We start from the raw sequence: 23,525 nt of genomic DNA on the forward strand, positions 1-23,525 counted from the left end.
AGCTCATTATTCGATTGTTAACCAGTAAGATTAGAATGTCTCTTTTTTGGGGGTTTTATACAGGTCTTTAGCTTTATATGCGCGAATAGCAATGTAAACAAGATCATGCAGACAGAATCATTGCATCATGAATCTGCAGCGCTTTTGAGAAAGTCTATTAAAGTAATAAAATAAATAGGATCACACAAAATATATAATAAGCTATAATATAATTAACATTAACAAAACGGAGAAAAAGCATTGTGCAACATTGTGACGATCTTAATGCATTTATTAACTTATTTTTCATTCTTGTTCTATTCTGAATAAAGCTAAATTTAGGGGAAATTTTATTTACCAGTATTTTAATATACATATAAAATGACATAAATTAATGTAGCCTAATTGTTTGCAATTACGAGGTTAGCAGGTGTTTTTGGAGTAAGATCAATTTCTCTTTCATGAGTTTGCGTCCTCTTTTTGCCCGGGTTTCGTTTGTCTGTGTTGTAAACTGTAGGTCCAGGGAGTTTTTAAGGTGTGATAATTTACATGAGTATTGTCTTCTGACTGCCACCACATTTATCAACATGCGATTATTCGTACGATGAGATTGGCGGCATATGAATGTTTCATGAATCACACGTGAACTCGGTTGTAAGTTGATTTGTGTGATGTGCGCACGGATCTGTTAAATTGAAAAATGAGACCCACTGTGACTTGCAATTTATCAGACAGTAGTGCACTTAAGAATCTGAAAATAGCAAACTCAGGGAATCATGAATACTTTACCTCTTTTTGCTGCTGTTTACAGAACAAATCTCAAAACTAATTAGTAATATTATTATACAGTCATTAAAAAGGTCCAGCATGCCACAAAAGACTACATCCAAAAAAGTTTAATTGGGAAATCTTCAAGTAGATATTGAGGTTACACACACAGACTTATTACTTATATTATGCAATTAAATACTATAGAAAATTATAGGTATAAATTATAATATGTTAATTCATTTATATTGCATAATAACAAAACTTAACCATTTGGCTTCCTTTTTTGCCATTTTCAATGGTGTAGTACTAGGCTTGGACAGCAGATGTAGCTATTGCATTAGGCTTTAGATTGCACAAAAAATTATTGCCAACACATCTTCTGCACATATAGCAGGTACAAGACAAGGTATATTGCTGTAATTGACACGTATACTTTTCTTCACATCTAAACCTCTATAAACTCACACAGACCAGCCACACCTAAACTGCCTTTGCATTTACTCAGATATACAATAAAAGTAAAGAGTTTCTGCGACAACGTGATCTGACTCAGAGGTACTTGATAAGAAGCAAATATGAGCTATTGTATCCTATTCATTAATCAGCATGTCGTGTCAGTGGCAGTTATTTAAAATTCACTACTTCTATTTTAACCTTTTGCCATCTTTGTTATTTTAGTACAATTGATTACTATAATTGAATTAGTTTGGCTATTTTGGTTTATTTTAGATTTAAGTTATACTAAATAAAAATAAGAAACATTTTCATGGTAAATATAGCTAGGTTTTGTATCATTATTTAATTTCAGTTCATATATTTTTTCAAGTAACAAAAAATGTTTTTACGGTTTTCGTTTTTGTTGCTTGCCACATCGGCCAATTAAGAAAATGTAAAAAAAAGAAACCACATTTATCATCACATGGAGATTGACACACTGGTGGTCAGACTATCATTCTTACAAATTCAATTTACACCAAGTATTATGTTGCAGTTCCTTAACACTTTTACTTGCATTTGTCAGATTTTCACTTGCATTTCGGACCCTATGTTTGCATCTGCTTGTGTTTGAGTTTGTGTGCATGCATGGTGCACAAGTACTCACCAGTCCCGCAGTGAGAGAGGGGGCAGACTGGCCAAAGGATTGACTCCTCATGCGGACCAAGTTATTGGGTTCTCCTATGTGCTGCTGCCAGGCCAGCTGACTCACTCCACCGTGCATGCTGCTGGACAGAGGCAGAAGCTGCTTTCCTGCGGCACACAGAGGAAACAGAATTAAGACATAGTCGTTTCTCGTTAAGTATGTGTCTGTGGTCAAAACCAAATCAAAGCCAAGCCACAGATTCTCTCTGATAGCTTTTATATAATGTGAACCAAATTCTGCAGTCTTTGTAGATCACTTATTGAATGAAAGCAAATTTGTGACATTAAAGGCATACTCCATCCCAAAATGAAAATTTTGTCAATTACTTTTCCCCTATGTCGTTCCAAACCCGTAAAAGCTTTGTTCATCTTCGGAACACAATTTAAGATATTTTGGATGAAAACTGGGAGGCTTGTGACTGTCCCAAAGACTGCCAAATAAGTTACACTGTCAAAGTCCAGAAAAGAATGAAAGATGTCGTCAGAATAGTCCATCTGCCATCAGTGGTTCAACCGCAATATTATGAAGCAACAAGAACACTTTTTGTACATGAAGAAAACTAAAATAATGACTTTATTCAACAACTTGACTTTCTCACCAAATCACTGTAGCACAATTTTGGAGATTATGAGCTGAACGCAAGCAGCCTATGCTCTTCTGAGTCAGATGCACCACAAAGACACGTTTTTTACTTTGACAGTGTAACTTACCTGGCAGTCTATGGGACAGTAAAATGCCTCCTTCTTTTCATCCAAAATATCTTGTTTTCCTAAGACGAACAAAGCTTTTACAGGTTTGGAATGACATGGGGGTAAGTATTTAATGACTATTTAAATTTTGGGGTGGAGTATCCCTTTAAAATTGCTTCCATTGAAGCACATGGTGTCCTCAAATCATGCTGCATAACATGATTATCAGGTTTTAGACAAATTTCAGAAGATTTTAAGAGCAAAAGGGGCGGTGGAGGGGGTGGTTCTCACCGGTGAGGATGCCAGCCATACTGCTGCGTCGGGCTCTGGTGTCATCCTGACTGAGCTGCCGCTGCAGTTTGGTCTTTCCTGCGGCAGGAGACAGGTCGGGGTTACTCAGCTTCCTGAACAGCAGGGGAGGCGGTGCCGGCAGCTCCTGCTGAAACACATCCAGATTTGTCCTCTTTTCAATGACAATCAAATACACAACTGTATTAAGAAATGCCACATAGGAGTACTAAACCTTGAAACAAGACACAGATGTACAGTTCACAGAGTCACCTTAAAAGTAACACAATTGATTTAGAAAGAGTTTGGAGTGGCTTCATCCACACTGTAGCACTGCATCACGCACAGAGAGTCACACTTGAATAATCCATCTAAAAATAGTTTCCATCCATATATATTGCATGAAAATGCCAAGATTTGCAGAAATTCTAAAAATGCGCATAAAAAAAAAACTTACCGAGTAGGATAAACTTTTTATCCGATAAGAAAAAATGTGCATAAACTACGATGGAAACACATTCAGCAAATAAATTTCACCTTGCACATCAAAAAAGCTATGTGACTTTGCATTATGGGATAGGATAACTTGACTAACCAGCTGACCGATCTCATCGCACAGTGTTTGAAATTTTGTTTTGGTCATTTTGAAATGCCCCAGCAAAGTCTGTCATCAAAGTAAGTCTGTTTAATTGTCTGGCATGACTGCATTCTCAAACAGCAGAAATCCACCCCCGAAAACAATGACCACTTTTATTGTGTTTTGCCTGCTTGCTCTGAGGTGCAAGTAATTCATCATATATTAAAAATTATCATATTAAGTGGCTTCTCCTACTTTTCTTAGAGATACTGGCAGTTTATCAGGAAGTAGGGTTGCATACCGAAACCCAGTACCAATATGGCACTGGTACCTATGGAACCAGTATGCACTGAACCAAATCAGCACACAGCTTTCGGTGCTTCATTTCAGTGCTTCTTAAATGCCTGAGCGATCAATTGAAATATTTAATTTTAACTAAATATTAAGAGTGATTGACTGAGATACAGTAGAAACATTATGTGTGGTTTTGTATTAAATAATGACCCAGATCATGAAATGCATTTATTGGCCTTAGACTAAGGGAAGCTTGGGAAATGAGAGTATCCAAGGGGCGTGTGAATGCTATGGATTTATTTTAAATCTTTTTTATGTTCTTTAATGCTATCCTTTTTAGGCTTTTTTAATTTAATTTATTTATTTATTTTTATAGAAGTATCGGTTCAGGCACCGGTACCATTTTAAAAGTATCAAAATGGTACCGGTATCGAATAAAACCCAATCAGGAAGTGATGATTTTGTTCTCTTTGACACGTTGAATAGTACCAATGCTTTAAATCGCAAATGTTTTATGCAATATTCCAGTTAAATTCAAATCTTTGGATAGAAACATAACTAATGATGACTTGCGGCCAATATTTGTACTGAGGGGCATATTCTTCAGAGATTCTGAAACGTGAGACATTCAGAATGAATTTACTTAGAAGAGCAACTAGATTGCTTATTTTCAAAGGCAACACATAATTATGAAAGAAACTGACCCTACAACATTTTGACTTTGGCAAAGCAGAACAATCAATAAGAAAAAGAGTGTGTCAAGAAAAAAAATCATGAGGTGTCTATAAATTTCCATCCCTAGCCAAGAGACCTGCAACTGTTATTCTGTTGGCCTGTATTTTGCTATCAGTACATTAACAAGCCACAAAAAGACAACAGCAATGTGAAGCTGTCATCAGCAGAAAAATTATGATTACAGAAAAACAGAACAATCAAATTTAAGGGGTAAGAAATATAGACCCGAACTGTAAGCCAAATAAATTTCTTTAAAGACGCCTGCAGATTCATTCATACTCCCTGTGTTCTTCGTCAGGATGTGAAACAGATGTTGCCATGGAAATCTGGCAGGAACTCTGCGCTGGTCACATCCTCTCTGTGGTGTCACGAAATTCCAGAAACATCTGCAGGGCTTGTTTGTATGAAACGCGCAATGCTCATAAAACCACACCGCAAGGCCTCAAAACTAAAAAGCCTCAAAGCAAACAAACGTCAGTGATGTCACTAGCTCACGCTCACACACACACACACACACACACACACACACACACACACACACACACACACACACACACACACAGAGTGAAACAACAAACCAAATGCAATCCTACCAGTGGCCACTGGAGACACACAAAAAAAAATGACCCTGAAAGAAAACAAAGGGTTGTTGTAAACAAGTTTCACAATCACACACAAATTCATTCACTACCAAAGATGAGGCTTCGTTCGATGGAGCGGCCATATTGAACGTTGCATTTTTCCCCATTTAAAACTAGATGAGTCACATGTCTTGGGTATTCTCATCTATAGTCTTTGCTATTTCCATTACAGGAATAAAATACATTTCACAATATCAACACATTTTTTACTTCACACCACAAATACAATGCTTTGCATCCCTTACCTCAAACATGTTTGATTGCTCTTTCTTTTTTTTCAATTTATAGACACAAAGGTTCAGACAAGTCATTCAGTGGCCCCTATTACCACTTACGCTATTCTTAAGATTGCTACATCTATCGTATGCTTTCAGCTCTTAAAGTGCAGCTAAATTTACAGCCAACACCATCCATTTTCTCCCACCGGCTATAGCCCAGGTGAGCAAGTGCACACTCCATCAGTGACAGGCTGGAAGATGCAGCCGTTGTTAAGTGCTGTCTGAGAAGATGGCATTGTGTTGCATGGGGGTCTGGGTGACTATGACATCAGTATGGAGTCCTGAGGCTAATCAGTTGAAGATCAGGGACACAGTTGAACACACACGTCTGGAAGGGATACTCTCACCTGCCTCGGGGTATGCATTGCAGGCTTAAACATCAACTCTGTTTTGATGGCGTGAGTAAGCAGCACTTAGGTCAGTGGATCATTACTTCATTTGGAAAGAATGGAAGAATGTGAAATAACTAGTATTGTAACTAACAGTATTAAAAACTCAAGCATGTTTGTGCATGGCTAAATAACCATGGTGTAAAAAGCAGAAAATGCACTTAACCGGTATCATTCAAACAAAAATGACAAGTCACCCTTGTGTTGTTCAAAAACCGTGACTTTCTTCTGTTATTCTCTGAAAATCTTGCCCCTGCAGCTTAAAACCAAAACCAAAAAAAAATGATGTCGTAAAAAGACGACAATATGGTTCTGCAACAATATAAAGGTGAATATATGAATCTATATGAATGAATATAGTTGTCATTTGAGTTTGAATTAACAGACTGCTCTCTTTGCACCAGAATACATTGCTGCTCACTTGGTTTGGTCAGTCGTGCTTTGAGGAGCATGAAAGGGAAAACTACACTGTTAACTTGTGACCTTAAAATCTAGAGGCCTTAATGACTCTCCATTGAACACTATGTTTATACCCAGCTCACGTTGCACACTTGTAGCAGGGCTAATTTCACTTTCCCAGATGTTTTTCCAGAGGTCTCCTCTAATCAGTCTCTCCAGCCCACTCTCACATCCAGGCATTTCTTTCCATTTAGGCCCAATCAGACTGACTGATGACAGCTCACTGCTCATGCTAAGGATGGATACACAGTCTCGTGAAGAAAGTTTTGTCATTTAATTTGTCATTTAAAAGCACCACCACTACAGCCACACACATTCAGACAGAACTGTGAAATGGGACTGTTTGTAAAAGTGAGAAGAGAGAGACAGACTGCCCTTGGTCAGGATGTGATGGATAAGAGTTGTCACTGTACAACCACATAAGGTCAGTGCTCAGCACTGTTGAACCACAGAAGGAAAAAAAGTATGAGCTGCATATGAAACAAAACATGTGTTACAAGTAGCACACAGAGTTTATTGCACAAAGCAACATTTAACACTCTGACTTAAATATTGCCCAGTAGAAACAGAAAAATGTCTTGTACCTTGATTTCAATAGGGTATAGATAATAATTCAAGGCAACTACAACTGCCAATGAACCTGTTTAAATCATATGCCTCCATTTTTTCTCAAGTGCCATTGTGCAGCTCACTGAGTTCATAGCATCAGTGTGTTTGGGTTCAACACCGACTCTTAAACTGGAATGAAATACAGGTCAGTATCTGTAATCCATCCGTTCTGGCAGGGCATTTTCAAATCTAAACATTTGTATCTAAGTGTGATTCACTCTTGCTTCAAGACAATCCAGATTTCTTTCTTTCCACCCACTCTGCTATCTGACTCCTGGTCGTGGGGAAAACACTCACTGAACAAACAGCATATAGGACAGACAATGACAAACAGATGAGCAATGGCCAAGAAGCGATCACAAGTCTGGCTGTAATCCCCAAATTTATGGCAAAGTACCTTTAAGAATAAGTAAAAATTATCAATTATTTCCCTCATACAGCTGGAATAGTCCAACAACCTCCTGTTATATCCACCAGTCTGAGCAGCATCCGCTGCGGTACACAAAACAGCTCGTAAAACCAGTCAATCCTTCAGGAATACCAACATAAACACTCTCACTCTGCTGGGCAGCCTGCCATGTTGTGGTCTAAGAGCTACTGGCCTTTCTGTTTGCCCAAGAAGATGCGTTGTCTCAAAAATTAAAAACAAAGTACAACCCAAATGAGACAGTGAAATAAACATTTAACATGGTTATTTGGAAATTTGGATTTCTGAGTCGACCCCTTTTTCAAGACATGAGTAAAAAATGGGCCATTTATTTTCCAGAGGGTGGAAAATAGTCACATAAAACTAAATTACAAATATTTTTGGTGCAAGAACCTAATAAGAGGTTATAAGAAGAACCTTAAGGGAAAACTAAAATAATAAAATGTCTTTGTGATACTACCGGATGAATTTTTTCACTCAGCAGAAATATAAAACTGTACAAATGCTGCACGTCCTCTACAGTGAAAGATGATCGAGAACAATCAAAACTGCCCTGGTGCTGGAAATTAAACCTTTGTGGAAGGAACTAAAACCAAGGATAAGTACATTCTGAAAAAAAAGACGGAACTTATGCAAAAAATGTGATTTCAGCCAGTTCCTCTACTTTCTACTCTCTGTTGCTTCACTTATCCAGACACTAAATTGAAGGGGGGGGGGGGGTCACTCTGATGGCTTGAACAATCCTTAATCATCTACATCAGACCTGAGTTCATAATCTTCTAATCCTCAATCTAATCCTCTCTGCTTCAACTTCTCAATGAGATCGACGTTTGAGTGTGTCCATGCTTAGCGTGTAATGTCTACTGTACATACACACAGCCAGAAACACAATGTCCCATTAGTCAGTTTGTAGCCTGTCTGTTGATGTCTTCCAGATGTGCTCAAGGTATCCAGGGTCTGCTGAATGAAAGAGTGGATGTTTGTGCACTGACTCCATGGGAACGACAGGATGATGTTCTCATACACTGGGGCTGTGCCAGGGTGTTGGCCAGACTAGCCAGCTGGGATGGCCTTGAGAAGTCATTCAAGAAAATCTTGACACCAGCATTAATGGGAATATGTGAGAAACAGCAAGGTCAAACTGTACTTGAAAGTGGTCTTTGACAGCTGTGCTGTACAACATACACTATTGTTCAAATGTTTGGGGTCAATAAGCTTTTTTTTTTTTTAGAAGAAACAAAAAATAAATAGTCAGAATACTTGGACAGATTACTAAGAAATTGAAACAAAGAAACAAAGTCACCTACATTATGGATTCCCCGGGGGTAAGTAGATAAACATCAAATCTTTATTTTTGGGTGAACTATCCTTTTAAAATTGCAACAGTTCCTGTTCCTGTGTCACTTCAGTGTGCTACACAAACAATTTTGGTGTCTTTGGAAAGAAGACCCTTTGGGCTTTACTATCCATCATTCAGAGTTAATTATGCTCAAAAAGATAAAAAGTTATAGACAGTAAAGTGCCTTGAAAAAGCAATCCAGAAAAGTAATGGGTTGAAAGTCACGTCTCGTGAGTTTCTATTACTAATCTGAAGATACCATGAAAAATTTGATTCCTACAACAATTTTTCTGAGACTAAGTCTAGCTGAAGAAGAAAATAAAAGTATTTGTGCATAAAGCCAATCACTAAGATACACTCCCATCAGATGACAGGTGCACAACCCATCAGGAGATAAGAGCAAGAATTCAAATAAACAATGACACGCGTATCTTTAAATTTAGGGGATGGTCTCTTTCTGTTTGTGACACTGTGTGCTACAAAACCATGCCGTTTTTTATTACTAAGATGCAGTTTTTTGAGCACAAGTTATTCCATAACGGATACAAACAATACTGTCCCTGAAGAACTGAGACGTAAACAAAGGAATTACTATCCATATCACAACCTTATTGCTTCGTTGGACTAAAAGTGCTCTTTGGGATATCGTTCAGTTCCCTTAACTTTCTAACTAAACTGGGATTTACAGATCTGTATGTGTTTATGACTAGCTATTTCGACGAATCTGGTACATACTGCGTTTTGTTTCTGCATGTTTTGATATGTACTGCTTACACAAATTTAGCAAATACATTCCTTTTAAGCTTTCAATTTGAAAAACAGCGATCTGTCGCCGATGCTTGAGGCTTAGACCTTTATAATGATATATAGTTTGTAAATTTAATCTATTTGTAAACATTGGCACGTCCAAACAAAGAGCGTACAGTGCACTGGTGTCCAGATGCAGGTAAACGGGTTAAAACAATTAAAATTATTTAATTGAATGCAGCCTTTTGGGGCATAAGAGGTCAAAAGGTAGTGTACAAAAAGCTATTACAATAAACTCCTCAATAAGAAAAATTATTTATTTGCTTATCTTTTTCTGTGTAGTTCATTTGACTGATAAGGTCATGAAGCCACAGTGGACACTTTGTAGTGGAGTAATTTAACACAGTTAGTCTTCTGTGGGAAACAGAAAGTCTTCAAAAATTCCCCTTACAATTTCTGGTTTCATAATTTCACAACAAGATGCCTGCATGCAATTGTGTTAAATGAAACCACTGCATGTGAGAACATCTGGAGTATTACTGATACGTTTTCTCACTTCTATATATTCTATTCTACTTGTTCTCATTTTCACAAAATGGTTGCACCCACAGCTTTTATGCATTTGTTACTTCACTTTCTAGAAATAAATGTGCATTTATTATATTAGCATGGCACACATAATCCTCAATAATACCCCCTCAAGAGACCACGTAGATAATTCAAATATGTTATTTTAAGTGTAGTTGGAAAGAAACTGTGTTTTGTAGTTGAATTAATAAATTCAAAGCAGCTCAAGAATTCACTCTATGGTATATTTGACTTTCTATGTTGTTTCTCACACAATTTAGCTCCAAATTCCTTTTCTGAATTCAACAAATGCCAACTGTACAAAAATCTGTCAGCCATGACTGCATCACCCAGGGCTTCACCTCTGAACTGTGAAAGAACTCTCATCAGAGCTTAAACTGCCAGGCACATGAGTAATGGTGCAGCAGTGCTTCTGCCGGGTTATGTAATTGTGTGTTACACAGTGTAACATGACTCTGCCAGTTCTCCAGTTGAACCCCACCACCCTCTAACATTCAAAGCCAAGACAAACCAATAATGCTGCGTGCGATGGAGAAGTGAAAAGACAGACATTGAGCCAAGACCTGAATGTGAACTGTGAAAGATTGGAATTTGGACTTATTCAAAACAAAACCGGGCTTATTATCAGGCCACTGCCTTGTAACACAAGCCAAGTTTCTTTGGACTAGTACTCTATGAGAGGAGGTCTTGAATGATGGAAGTTTATGGAACCTTTACTAATTATTACATAAATGTGTGTTTGTCTCACAAAACTTCACAGAACAACCAAACAAAAGGAAAAATGTTTAGAAGTGTTTCCTTGCCATACTAAGCAAAAGTATACAGGTGGTGTAAATCTGTTTCAGAGCTGTTAAAAACAATTATAATCCATTAAAGTAGCCTGACTGCATGAGTCAACTTTATTAAATCATAAAATGGTACATTTTTAACAATGTATCTTATATTTGTAATAAAATACATTTGCATATCCCTACATGTTCATGTGTTAAAGCTGCTTACTGTTTCAAAGAAAAAGGATTACTCTTCTGAGACAAGTCCTGACAGATGAGAAAATTAAAGATGAGAATAGCGATTGAGAATGTTGTATCAAGACACAAAAGTCAGATTTAGAATAGAGTCCTACCAAATAGACTTGACATGCCCAAGCAAAAAGCCAATGCTTTATTGCACACATGTATTACTGTAAGATCTGATTAAAGGAGAAGATTACATAGAAACAAATTCAAGATGTCTTTGTAGGGTCGAGATCTGAGGTAATACCATGCACAGGCGCTGAGGGAATCTGCTGACTTTTTCTTTCTTTTCTTTTTATTAAACATTTATGGCACTGATTTCTGCAGAATAAATGTATACATGGTCAAATATGTGAAATGGAGCTGAAAGTACTACTAACTCATCAATAGCTGGAAACTAAGGTTGGGAACCAAGAACCGGTTCTTATTCAGAACCAGTTCTGTTTTTGGGAAAGAACCGGAACTGTGAGCAATTTCTAAGTTTTGGTTCCAAAAAATGTTTCTGGTGTGGCACGTGACCAAGCACAGTGAGCAGCCTAATTACATTATATTTGTCATTAATAGACATACTGACTTCAATTTGGACCACTAAATAAATAGATTGCTATTGTTATGCAAGTATGAGGGTTACATTATTTAGTATACAGGTCATTTCAAGAGGAACCGGACAATTTCTAATGATTCCCAACCCTTCTGGAAACCTCATCAAATTAGTCACAATATTTATTGTATACAAGCACTTAAGGAATATTAGGAACCCTCTCCATTATTTCCAACTCTATGGTAAACTATGGCATTCTGTAGGTGCAGAGTCCGTGTGGGCCTGTCCATGAGCAGAACTCCTGCACCAATGTTTACAAAGGAGACAATTCTATCATTAGAAGCTACACAGGTAAAGTTCCAGGATTAAGCAGGGACATTGCAATGCTTTGTACAACATTACAGGGATATGATATCCCAGAAGGCAAGCCTCAAGTTTAGCCACATCACTCTGAATAATCACATCTGAAACTCTCTGAGGAATGAAACACATAAGGAACATGGCCTTTGTGGTCAGAGGTCATTTAAAAGGGATTAATAAAGATCAGGCCACACATGCAAAGGAAGCTAACGGATCTCTTGGGGCAGGAAAAAGAAGAAAAAAAACATGGCAATTGGCATTCATTTTCTCCCCCACACAAAACCACATTCAAATATTTGCTTATTATTTATGTAGTTCATTAATAATTAGAATTATTTATATACAAAAATATATATAATTTGATTAATAATTATATTATTATTATTATTATTATTATTATTATTATTATTATTATTATTATTATTAATAATAATAATAATAAAAATGTATTCTCATTCTCAGTGTATTGCATGAAGGGCATGCCTCACATTCCAAAATCCAATGCTTTAGGTGAAACCATATTTAGAGCACAGAGTCTAATCGGTCTCTTGCAGCTGTGAAAGGGAGCACCAAATTCAGACCAACAAGCCCCTACCCATTCTGCCCCAAATACAACGCTGTAAGGCACAAGCCTATGGGACCTGCAGGGGGAGATAAGGTCACAATCAGAAACCCTCTGAGACATGGTACATGCCGACTGTATTGTCCATGGTATTTACAGATGGGCTAATACACATTACTTACAAACTTAAAAATGCTCTGTAATGGATTCATTTTTTTCATAAATACCTTAGAGTTCAAACAGAATTCAAATTATTATTGTTTCTGCCAAAGGCACGATATGACCCTGACCTAGAGTTACAGGGTTAAGTGCAACAAAATGTCACAAGCCAGCAGTCCTGAAAAAAAAAAAAAAACTATATTGCTCATTAGCCCTTAGTGGAATTTACAGAGCAATTAAAGGAACAGAGAGAATTAGTAAATATACACCTGCATCTCAAAGTTCTTTATTTTTTGTAATTTAATGCAAAAAAGCAAACTCTCTTATATTCTTGATTCAGTGCACACAAACTGAAATATTTCACGAGTTATTTTGTTTTAATTCTGATGGTTACGACTTACATATTAGGAAAATAAAAAATTAGAATATTCAATTTTGAGCTTGATTAGTTTGATTAATTTTGAGTATAAATACTGGGTACCTCTTTGGCTAGTTTAGAACATGCAACCACAATTATGGGAAAGACTGCGGACCTGAACCTTACAGAGAATCTATGGCATAAAGTGAAGAGGAAGATAAGTAACATCTTACAAACAATACATAGGAGATGAAGGCCGCTGTCAAAGCAACCTGGGCTTCAATAACGCCTCAGTAGTGCCACAGGCTGATCGCCTCCAAGCTACGCTGCATTGAAGTAGTAATTCGTGCAAAAGGAGCCCCAACCAAGTATTGAGTGCGTAATTAATCCTGCTTTGGAGATCTTGAAGATGTTTAGTAAATATTTTTTTGATTGATCTTTGAGAAAATATAAAAAAAAAATTCCTAACCTGTAAGGCATAACCATCAGAATTAAAACAAAAAAACTCTTAAAATATTTCAGTTTGTGTGCATTGAATCTAGAATAGAAGTTAGCTTTTTTTAATAAAATTACAAAAAAATAAAAGAACTTTCCCATGATATTCAAATTTTTTGAGATACACCTGTATACAAGCAGATCACCTGTTTAATTTCAATGTGCAATCAATTAACATCCAATGGTTCCTTTCATTTAGCCAATGTTAAGAGTGACTGAACGCATATCTTCAGTTTGGTATATTTTGAAACATTTAAATTTGAAAGATTAAGTGACTATTAGCAAATAGTGTTCAATTTAAATGAAAACTATTATTAGTTGGAAGCAAGCAAAAAACACACAATAAAGCAATAAACAGAATAAAAACAGTGCAGTTCTTACCATCTCTCTTTGGCTGGAATAGATGGTTATCTTTGGTGAGAAAATAACACACCAACAACCCCACAACCCGTTCTACTCCTCAGATCAGTATCAGATGATGCTACTTTAAAACATTCAGCCAAAGTGGCACAAAATATCTCATATTTCTAAAAAAAATATGTAATCCACAGTCCAGTGTACTGTTAAAAGTATGGGAAAACAAGGAGTATTTATTTATACTGCTAGAGAAGGAGGGGTCAGAAGTTTCACACCAATCAAAGCACTTAGCCCAGAGCATCACTCCCCAACATGTGATGAGACTCCACAAGCTCAACACAGGTCATTAGCAGAAGAAAAAAAGCCTTTGGGTGGGCCGCTCCCCCACTGTGCTTGACAGCAATGCCCTTTCACTGAGCTAATCAAGGGAAAAGTTCATAGGTCTATAGCCATAAGCACAGCATCACTGTCTACAATGACTAACGGATTCATTACACTGGGAACTAGACATAAGAGAACTCTTCCAAACACTGGACAATGGTCCAAGAATGCAGTTAGGGTAACAGCATTTTGGTTTGCAGGAGCTCAATCTGCCTTGATCAGTACTTTATTTTCAATATGAGTCGGTGTAAGAAATGCACAAATGTGGTTAATTTGGTTTACGGTTAATTTGCCATGTAAAGTAAAAAAATGTATTTTAACAGTAAAGGGTGTCAGTGTGTTTGTCTAGTACACTGTTCATCATTTAAAGCCAAGCAAACAATTAATTCAGACAACTGCATGTTTCCATTCATATTCAAATGCTGTAATTGCTTTGTTTTCCAAGGGACTGAATTTTAAAAGTGCTAAATTAGACTACTGACAGATGCAAAGAAAAGGTCTCCCTCTGAAGGATTTTGCTACCCGTCTATCAGAATCTTTGACAATAGTGGTGGCGTCTTTTTTCATTAACCTCAAATGGTCTGAGGTTCTCGGCTAAGTGATCATCAGCTGGAGGTGGAATCAGAAATGAGATGGCTTCGCAGCTCTGCCAGCTGAACCCCATTATTACTGTGACAGATATCAGCATATTAAACTGTCTTTAAATGCCTGAAAATGTATGAGACACATAAAAGGCACTATAAAAATGTTTTCACATTATTAACATAATATTTTTGGATGTACAAATGTTTAATAACAATTCTAAAATAAAACCTAAAGATTCAAATTTTATTCGAGTGTTCATAACCCAAAAAACAAGAATGCTGATCTAGGGCTGGATGATATGGTTGAAAACTGTATCACGATATAAGTGTTTCATATCAGTCGATATCGATAATTATTCATATTTTTATGACCTATTTAAAATGAGGACCAAGAGAAAAATTATTAGTTCACCTCAAAATGAAAATTTCCTAATAATTTACTCACCCCAATGCCATCCATGATATCCAAAAACAAATGAATTAGATTTATCTTGAAACTGGATTTTTCTTTTAAAAAGAAAGAACCATAATTGTTCTTGAAGAGATTCATTTAACAGTGCTCTATATGGTGTGATGGTGTCTGCAAAAATGTCCCCACCCCACCCCATCTCTGTCTACCAACGGGATTAAAAAAGAAGAGCAACTTCAAAACCTCCACAGTAATTAGAGGGCCGTGGAGCGTGACACTCCAGACTCTCACACAATCTAGCACCTCAATGAAAAAACCTAGCCATTAAATTGGGTTTTACTTTGCATAAACTGATTAACATAAATAGCACATGATCATTTTCCATTCAGATCTATTTCCACATAAATTATACCCACTGGTAATAAAAACCTAATCTTTACCATCTCATCAGAAGGAGCAACTATATAATCTTCACACCATACATTGGAGCTATGAATTTGTGAATATGTTTGCATGTTTTTATTCTATGTAGCAAAGCCTCTTCCTTTTAATTATTCAGTGCTAAATCTCACGCCCATCATTTTTCTCTTCTTGCCTCCAGATATTAAATTTGAGGTGAACCGACACAGCAGGTAGGAGAGCTAATAATCCAGAAGAAATTTAGATTCTTATGCCATTCATTACTGCATAGATGAAGTATAGGGTGGGTTCTATGGATGAGAAAGAAAGAAAGAAAGATCACTAAAAATAGAAAAAAAGAGTTCTAAATAAACATTTAACAATGAGTTGTACACAGCTTGTCGGGCAAAGAGTGGATTTAAAATGCAGTAGGATTGAAGTGCAAAGCTGACCAAGTCCTCTTGTATTAATTTGTTTGGGCAATATTCTCAAACCTCTACCCCAGTCCATTTTTATCATTCAGCAATAATCAAATCAATCCAATAAAATTTTACGCCCATTGTCCTAAATCACCAAACACATTACATAATGACTTTTTCAAGCAACATTTTTTAACAAACAATTTAGCAGTTCATGTCCAATGGGTGCAGATAAAGCCCATGAAAATGGGTTATTTGGCAACTGGCCCAAAGTTAGCCAAGCCTGCTCTGTTTTCAGCCACTTTTCCACTGTCAGCCCAGTGCGAGCCAGTGCTTTAAATGGGCCGGGCCGGAGTAATAGCCTCAGACCTGTAGCACCAAGGCCAAAATAGTGCTGCGTTTCCACCATTGGGCCAAAAGATCCAGTGGGCTACACTAAAACCCGCCCTTTACACGCCTCTCAGTAACAACGTCATGAAACCCAATCATTTCACCAACAAAGAGAAATCAAAAAACTAATAAGAAATAAGTCTGGAACTAGCGCGATAACAAAACAAACACGATAAAAGTGGCCTCTTGTTTGCATGCCCTGTTAAATATTTGAATCCAAAAGCATCAAATGTTTTACTATAAGTGATACACTGATCATAATGAATTAATTTATCAGGATTGAAAATTAGTCATACAGAAATAAAGCATTATGAACATAGCCTGCTTATTCAGTCGAGTCTGTTTCTGTTTATTTGTAGTCACAGTAGCCTCATCACATTTAGAAAGAATTATCATTTCTATATTTTTATAAAACACTCAAACACTGCTGACTGAAAGTGAGTTTTGAGATCAACTTATTTTACAAAGTTTTTTAATGTTGGTGTTATAGATGTTAGCTTTATGAAATGATCTGCGACGCTGATGCTCACCAGATGAAGAGAAACTCCACCTTTGTACATAACCACTCCACTAGCCCCAGCTGCCCTGCTTTTATCCAAGGTTTTCATGGGGCTTAAAAACCCAGAAGCACTGACGAGGCACGATCAAGCACCAGAAGTGACAGTGGAAACGCGACTGTCCCTGGCGCGTACTAGCACGCCTGCTTTTGGCCGGTGTAGTGGACAGTGACAGTGGAAACACGGCTATTATTCTTGATCTCGTCAAATGCAGCTGATTATAGAAAGACCAATTTCTGCTACATAGTGAGTGTTACTGAACAGCTGTAATGAGCCTTTAAGATGAAGTCACTGAAAACGACAGTGCCACTGGTGATGACGCTAATCTACACATTTACAGTTACTCAAAATAACACATACACATACATACTTGACCCTTTTAGTTTATTCCCTGTGGTCATCAAATAGTTCAGTCAGGTAAGATTGATGTACACAGGGAGAATGTTTTCCATGTAAATGTGTGTGGTTTCAAGTTCTTTTAAACAGAATGTTAATCTGATTGGTACACAAACATCAAACTATTCAAATCCATCTGTGCGGCCGAAGTGTTCGAGAATAGGGGTGTGTGCGCCTGTGTGTTTGTTTACATACAGAATTCAAACAGGGGGAGACTATTAGTCTAACTCCTACATAAACTAACACTGTTAATGAATCATACAGTAGATGACAATACAACTCGAAATGTGAGTTTGGCGGTACCCTGTATTGTTTTAACCCCAAAACCTGGCCTAAATCCCAGATTTTTAGGTGTGACATACACATTCCAGCAACAGAGCAAAATGCAGCCCATCTGTAAAAAGTGACAAAATTCAGATCTCTTAGAGAAAGTTTAATTTTAAATTTAACCAAATTTGTATTTTTAGGACTTTCAAATTCAAACTAACCTTAAGATATTAACGAAAAATTATTTTCATTTAAAATATTAATATATTTACCTAATTTAAAATGATTAGTTTCATTTTGCTAAAGCCCTGGTTTTTAGGAGTATGAAAAAGGGAATTTATTTTAAAGGCCTATACATTTTTCATTTATAGTGGGTGGAAAAAGATACATTGTCAATGTCATAAAAAATGATAATAACAAAATTATGAAAAAAATGTTTTACAGCAATGCCAGAGCAAAATCCAGCATGTATCTGAATGCTGATAGGTTTGTTAATTTAAAAAATACAGGGAAATATAGATGATATAAATTGTGCAACAACAGTGTTATGATGAAAGCAGAGAAATACATTTAATATTATTTCATACCATTCATTTTTTTATTTCTCTCCACTGGTTTAAACTAAGGCTTTTTTTCTTCCAGTGTACAGGAACTCTTTGCGCAGTGCAGAGTCAGTTGGTCAGCTTTTTGTTTTTCTGCATCATTACATTCTGCCTATGGACAGCATCAATTCCAGCCTTGCCAGAAACACTCTATAATGCAGGGTCACAATCAATACAGATTTGCACACATAAAAATACACACGTGCCCACAACCATGAATGTTCGGACTTATATATCCTGCCGGGTCAATTGTAACATTGTTGAGAACTGAGGCACAGATTTTTAAATCAACAAGAAATGATAAAACAAATTTAGTATAGATAAAAAGCTTTAGACATACGTCTCTGGAAACTCTTGTCAAGATTTAATACATGAAAAGTATAGCACTCATCAATGAACTGTGTCTATAAACACTGCCTCAAAATATCAGGATACTGAGGTTTAAATTATGATTCTCTGTTAACATGTTAGAACTATTCATTCTGTATGTAAACCTGCATCTCGAAAGAATTCGAGCCTTCAGTCTATCTGTGTTAGCCTCATGGATTAAGCAATGCCAAGGGTTGTAATCTAGAGGAATTTTAATTTATTACACACGGTGTGCAGACTCAGGGATAAAGGAAGCTGTTGAGTCGCTGTGCCTCCGAGTGGTTTTCATCTGTGCCACCAGCTCAAACAATGTGTGCTCAGCCATAATAATGATGGTGCTGGAAAGCTTTCAATTTTGAGAAATGACTGATAACAGAAGGGAGACGCTTCATAGGTAGGGCCAATTAAGAGAAGGCCAAGACCGGGCGGGGGGGGATTTTTGAATTCTGGAGTGATTTTTTTATTTTTAATTGTATGATGTATCTATATTTCTAAGAAGTCTTCAAATGGCATTATTTTTATTGTTAAACGGGAAGATGCAGGATAGGTCAGGTTGCCTTGGGAAACACAGAAGACTTCAACTACCTGTTAGCAGATTACATTTCTCTTGAAGTCTAAAAGAAGCATTAAAACAAATCTTTATAACACCAAGTAACTGAGCACTTTCCAGTCAACACAGACAACTGTGGTTTAAAAGTGACCGTTTACGAGCACTGGTATAAACGACTGAAATTTAAGTAACATGACAACACTATGCAGTTGTGCGATTTGTCACTTTCCTATTGTTGTTCAGTAGGAAAGCCAAGAATGCCTGAATGTTTTTTACTACTGATCCTATTAAGGAGGTGAAATGAATCAATGAACAAGAGACACTCACTTTGCCAAAAAGAAATCCTTTTTTCTTTGCATTACAGTGGATTCCTTATGAAAAGGAAAAATGTGATTCCTTTTCTTTGCCCTTTACACAACAAAATATTGAACCACTCCCCTCTCTAGTGACTGGTATGACAGCCAAAGTGCTTTGCAGTGCATTTAAACAGCTGTTTTTCCTGCATATTCCCTAGTACACACACAGGCTCCTGCTTGTAGCATTCTTTCTCCTCTTCTGACCTACCTTATGTCATAATGCTATTCTTCAGTAATCTCAGCCTTGTGCATTGATATGTCCTCAGGTTAATATGTCCTAACAGTAACACAGCACCGCTACTAGCAAAAACAATGCATGATCGGAAAAATCTGCACAGAACAGTGTTTTGGACTTCATAATGGTATTTCCCCCCCATTTTAAATAATTATTTTGCAATGAAAGGTTAGATTTTTGTGATTGTTGTTATTATTATTATTATTATTATATATATTTTTTTTTAAATAAAAGTTCAAAAGGATTAACAATGCAGATTAATTTTCACAGCCTTCTTTGATTATATTTACCAAGGATGTTGATATTTTGGCCATGACTGTATATATATAAAATTGATGGGCTCAAATTATGTTCATAGTTATACTAAAGACCACAGTCTCTTAATTTCATGCAGTCTTTAACAGGCATGGGCCGATTACCTGTTTCAAGGTATACTGCTATTTGAAAATATCACGGTTTCAAAACCACTAATATTTTCCATTATACCGTTCATGCGGTATGTGCTGTTTTCTTAATGCTGACGGCAAATGAAAAAGTATTATAATGTTTCCCTTTCTATTACTAATAGGCCAAATCTAAAATAAATAGTTATAATAACCATTCTATATGATTATTAGACAGACTTCTATCTGTATTCGACAGAACGGTTAACGACAAAAGACAGAGAGAGTGTGAGCACTGTGTGCGCTCAGGTGCTGCTGCTCTCAGCATCTCAAACACATCGGCCAAGCAGAAAAACGTATCGGCTGATGGCAATATTTGAAAAATGCCAAATATCAGCTGATATATCGGCCTTGGAGATATATCGGTCGACCACTAGTCTTTAAATGATCCAATTCAGTTAAGCAGAGACCACCAAAGCTGAGCACAGCAGAGTGAGACGAACTGAAACACCCCTGCTGTGTGACTAACTGCATGCAGCAGAGGGACAATGATCTTGCTTTCTTCTCAGAGTCAGCATCTTCCTGCATTACCCGGCCTCGTGTCTCCATTTCTTCCTATAAAAAAAGGCAATTTATCTGTACTCCTAAACTCAGTGTAGCAGAATTTGGCAGATTTTGTTTCTAGTAAATACACATTGAAAACATTGGTTTGTTTGTCACAGTGTCATTTATAATCAAGTGAAGAAATCAGATCCATTTGTTCATATAGTGCAGACAGTCAATATCCAATATATCTACACTGGTTGTCATAGCAATACTGAGACTATGTGGAAATAGAGGAGAGCGAGCAAAAATGTCCAAATATGAAAACTCTTGATTTCGAACTATTATGGTTAAACTGATAATCACAATTATTTTGATTAAAAATCTAATCACAAATATTAATAACGATCATTCTATCCTGCTGAAAAAAAAAGCTGTTTAAACCAGACTAAACTTAGCTGTTTTAAGCTGGTCTCCAAGCTTGGTCAAGCTGGTTTAGCTTGTTGTTCCAGCTGGTATCCCAGCCTGACCAGCTAAGGAAGCCTTCTGACCAGTTTTGACCAGCAAAGACTGGGCTGGATGACCGACTAAAATCAGTCAACCACCTTAGCTTTTTATTATTATTATTATTATTATTATTATTAAGCAGGGAAATCCAATTAAATTTTGTGTGTCCTTTAACCAACCTCCACTGATTATGATAATACAAAACTCATGGTTTTGGTTAGAGTTTTGTTATTTTTATTCACATGACATTTTCTAAGTAACAATTTGTTTGCAAATGGAAAAAAGCCACTTAGATCGCACAGTAAATCTGCTCAAAAGGTCGTTAATACACACTGAAAACTTACATTGCCATGCCATTTTCAACACGAAAACTGGAAAAACTTTAGAAACTCTTAATATAAATTCCAACAATTCCAATTTATGTAAATTTTTCTCCATTGTATTGTCACAGGTAGGAAAAGCGCAATTATTCCTCAAACACAATAGATCCATTATTGAAACTCAATGAAAGTTTGATCATGGCACATTTGGTAACAAAAACAGTACAAATGGCTTCTGAAAAAACAGTAATTGTCTATATGACACTTTCATGTAAGCAGAAAAATGCCGGGTAAAATAAAATGCCCCTCAGAAAGTCACTGCTGGCGAGGTAGTACTTTTTCAAAGTTCCAGAACTTTCAGGTGTGAGACTTGTGCGCTAAACATGCTGACTGAACCATCATTTATTCTGATCATTTTCAAAATAATACTGTTATTGTGTCATGAAATCTAATTTTAAAAGTATCTAAAACTCAATTCTGCGGTTAATTTATAAAGACAGGATCTATCTAAAAATGTTTTTCGCCAATTTCGGAGACAGTCAGCTCCACGCGATCAGCAGGAGCTCAGTGATCATGTTTACCGACGAGAGCAGTCTCAACTAGGCTAGTCCTTCTGATGTGTGCCGCTGGCTCTGATGTCTCTTAAGTGGTTAAACACAAAAAAATTATTCATTTGGGGCAAATCTAACAGGTAATTTTGGTCTGTATTAAATTTATCTATATGTTAAAATGAAAATAAAAAGAAGCAATTGATATAATATTTAGTTTCATTGTAATGGCTGTATATATACACATTTCCCTGATATAAGTACATTCTTGCAGCTGTTATTATGTTCAAATGTAAACGAAAGGAGGCAGTGGTATTTGATATATCCGATTTCGTTTTATTTGAAAATATACAGTGAGTAAAATTGCAGTAGCCAAGGCGAGCTGACTTATGTTATCAAGTACGCAGCTGTTTGCAGAATTATCGGATTTGCGTCATCGCGGACACCACACTCCCGAGTCGAATGTGCAAAGTCTGAACTACCGCAGATGAAAGTCCAAAATAAGCGTACTTTTTATTGATAAATGCGTGCAGACCTATGTCACCAGTCTATTTGCCTAATCTTCCTGGTACTTTTAGACCGCGGTGGAAACACAGAAAGCAACAGGTGTGGGGGGCAATAGTTCGTGGGGAAAAAAGTTCCTGGTACAGCCGTTCCAGGTAATTTTCCTGGAAAGACAGCAAAAGTGTATACTTAAAGGAGAAACGCTCCGTTTTGGGGCTTAAAGCTCTTCACATCTGGCAACAACAAATGTAAATGCTAGTGAAGACTTGTTAGCAATGCAAATGCCAAAAAACTTTCAGGATGAATTACGAGCCGGCCAATATCGTGAGGATCATTTTTAATTAATCGAGAAAGGTGAATATCGTTATCGAGATTATAATACGATTAATCGTGCAGCCCTACAAACTAGACAAGCATTCTTGATCAGGTGGCCATGAGCTAATAAATAAAAGTTCTGCATAATGCACTGGGTAGTGAGTAGTGACAACTTCTTTTCCTTTTGCTTCCTTGTAGCTCTAGATGAAACCCTTCACCGACTCATTAAGTACACAGAAGCAATTTCCCAGTTATAGATTCACCCTATCATAAAGGCTAGGAGTTAAACGATAATCTAAATGCTCCCTAATGAACTAAGACAGAATTATTCAAGGCTATGTCACTTAAGGGCACTCTCAATAACGTTAAAATGATGAGCACACCATACTACCGTAAAACACTGCAAGCTAATTGGTGGGTAAATCTGGAGCACTCTCTAGTGATGCAGATGCAACACCAGACAGACAGAAAGCTCTCAACAGCAATGTAAACAGGCTCACAGTACAGCACTTGCTTATTTTAGCCCTCATTTCAGACTAAGTGTTAAGCATAGTGCTTACATGCCAAAAGGGAATTAATCTTCAGTAACATCAACAACATGTTGTAACCCATTTTCCATTATCCAACCAAGTCCGGTTATGTCAGTTCATCTCTCAAATGGTAAAAATATTTATGCAAGTAAATGCAAGGATGAA

At 36.8% G+C, this 23,525-nt stretch overlaps 1 protein-coding gene across 8 annotated transcripts in view; it reads right to left on the reverse strand.

The window, feature by feature from the left end:
- Nucleotides 1-23,525, reverse strand: part of LOC113100562 (microtubule associated serine/threonine kinase 2) — a 135,917-nt gene that overhangs the window by 109,022 nt on the left and 3,370 nt on the right. For 6 of the 8 annotated variants that reach the window (XM_026265241.1, XM_026265239.1, XM_026265238.1 and 3 more), the window contains exons 2-3: nt 2,872-3,019; nt 1,853-1,998 (exon numbers count right to left, since the gene is read on the reverse strand). In XM_026265241.1, coding sequence (XP_026121026.1) covers nt 1,853-1,998; nt 2,872-3,019 — 294 coding nt within the window. The remainder of the gene's footprint in view (nt 1-1,852; nt 1,999-2,871; nt 3,020-23,525) is intronic. The other 2 variants (XM_026265237.1, XM_026265243.1) reach the window with 1 other exon arrangement.

The sequence above is a fragment of the Carassius auratus genome, chromosome 6 (genome assembly GCF_003368295.1).
Source record: "Carassius auratus strain Wakin chromosome 6, ASM336829v1, whole genome shotgun sequence".
In the NCBI taxonomy this organism is placed as follows: domain Eukaryota; kingdom Metazoa; phylum Chordata; class Actinopteri; order Cypriniformes; family Cyprinidae; genus Carassius; species Carassius auratus.